Below are 1,777 nucleotides of genomic sequence, written 5' to 3' on the forward strand. Positions count from 1 at the left end.
CAGCTTCTGATGTTGCTGCTAGTGTGTCCGGGGGTGGTGAAGAGTCTGCGTGTATGCACAGGTATAATGCGGCCCCTTGCTCCAAGAAGAGTCCATGGCTGTGGGCAGGTGTCCGTGTGTCCTGGGTGCTGCTGGCTGCAATCTGTCCCTGCCTTCATCCCCAGGAGCAGGCTCAGAGGGCAGCAGTGCCCCTGCACGTTCCTCAGCCTCAAGGCTGCCTGTCCTGGTGTCCTGATCTCTGAGCTTCAGGCACTGAGTGGGGCCACTCCAGTGACATGGCTGCTGTGCCTCATGTCACAGTGACAGCAGGGCAGGAGGCATGGCTGCCCTCCCCAGTGCTGGCCCACAGCAGTGGGCACCGTGGCATGGTGGCCAAGGCATGGATGTGGTTGTCTCATGTAGCAGGGCTCGCTGTGGCAGGGGAGAATCCCTTCCCATGGGCTGGAAGGTGCAGGCTGAAACATTTGCATCCAGTTACTGCCCAGTGCCAGCACAGGGGGGGACTGAGCCACTGCACAAGGTGCCACAGCTCAGGGTGTCCCCAGCAGCAGTGTCTGACCCCCACAGAGGCTGGTGGGATCATTGGGCAGCAGAGAAACCCAGAGGGTTTCTGATCTCTGAGTTGCTGCTCAGGAACTTGCCAAGCAGTGTTGGCATCTCATTGTTTCAGGTGTGCTCCTGAGCCCCACCAGAGTGAGCTGCTGGTCCAGTCTGGGGTTACTGCTTGAGCCAGTTGCTGTGGCCCCAGGGATGCCAGCACCTTCTAGAGGAGAGGAGCAAAGCACACAGATGGCTGGTCCCTGCTGGCCCTGCATGGGTGCCCTTGTCCCCAGAGCGCTGCCGCTGCCTGGCCTGCTCTGGTGGGGCAGGAGCCCTCTGTTCTGTCTGCGTCAGAAGTGTTTATGTGTACACCGCTGTGGCACCTCTCCTCAGGTCCTGGGGCGGGTGGTCCCTGAGTGTAGCAAACTGCCTGGATGTTTGATTGATTGACATTTTCCTGGGGGGGAGGAAAGTGACTGTTTCCTGCTGTACTGTGTGAATCTGCCGTTTCCCATGGGTGTGCCAGGTAAGTGTGTCCAGGCAGAGGCTGTCTGGGGCACCGGGTTCCTTGGAGGCTTCCTGGCTGCCTCTGCAGTGCTGGGTTTATGCTGCCTGTCTGTGTGCCTTGCAGGCTCTGAAAAGGAAGCCGGACCTCTTCCTGTGCGGCACCCTGGACGTCAAAGCAGTGTTTGAGTGTGGTGAGTACCACGGCACGGGCACGCGCTCTGGGTGGCTCTGCAGAGAAGGCAGCCCACTCCTCCTGTGGAGCCGCAGGGCTGATTTGGGATGGCGTGCAGTGTTCCTGGCTCCTGACCCGAGCGGTGTCTGCCCACAGGTGTCCTTTCGCTCAAGTTCCCTGAGGCCCCAACGGTCAAAGCATCCTGTGGCTTTTTTGTGAGTATGGTGGCATTGTGCAGCCTGCTGGGCGCAGGGAGGGCAGGAGCGGGGCTGGGGCTGGGCACGGGCCCCGCGGTGTGGAGCCTACTCCGGCACTGAGCGGGCCAGGCGCTGTGTTGCAGACGGAGCTGCTGCCTCGCTGCGGAGAGCTTGCCCCGGTGGGACAGGTCGTGCATGAGAACGGCAAAGTGCTGCTGCAGGCGGTGCTGGAGGTGAGCGAGAGGGGCTGCTTTGGGCTCTGTTCCCGTGCAGCACCGCTGCAGAGCCGAGGCAGAGAGCCCAGTGACGGGGGGGGTGATTCCAGGGGCTCAGCCGGGTCTGTGTGCTCTGTGGCAGGGGG

At 61.8% G+C, this 1,777-nt stretch overlaps 1 protein-coding gene across 1 annotated transcript in view; it reads left to right on the top strand.

Annotated features, from left to right (window-relative positions):
* Window positions 1–1,777, top strand: part of IPO13 (importin 13) — a 21,419-nt gene that overhangs the window by 18,819 nt on the left and 823 nt on the right. The window contains exons 15-17 of the mRNA XM_010142842.1: window positions 1,172–1,238; window positions 1,376–1,434; window positions 1,560–1,649. Of these exons, the coding sequence (XP_010141144.1) occupies window positions 1,172–1,238; window positions 1,376–1,434; window positions 1,560–1,649 (216 nt within the window). The remainder of the gene's footprint in view (window positions 1–1,171; window positions 1,239–1,375; window positions 1,435–1,559; window positions 1,650–1,777) is intronic.

Source organism: Buceros rhinoceros, unplaced genomic scaffold (genome assembly GCF_000710305.1).
Source record: "Buceros rhinoceros silvestris isolate BGI_N320 unplaced genomic scaffold, ASM71030v1 scaffold16749, whole genome shotgun sequence".
Classification (NCBI taxonomy): domain Eukaryota; kingdom Metazoa; phylum Chordata; class Aves; order Bucerotiformes; family Bucerotidae; genus Buceros; species Buceros rhinoceros.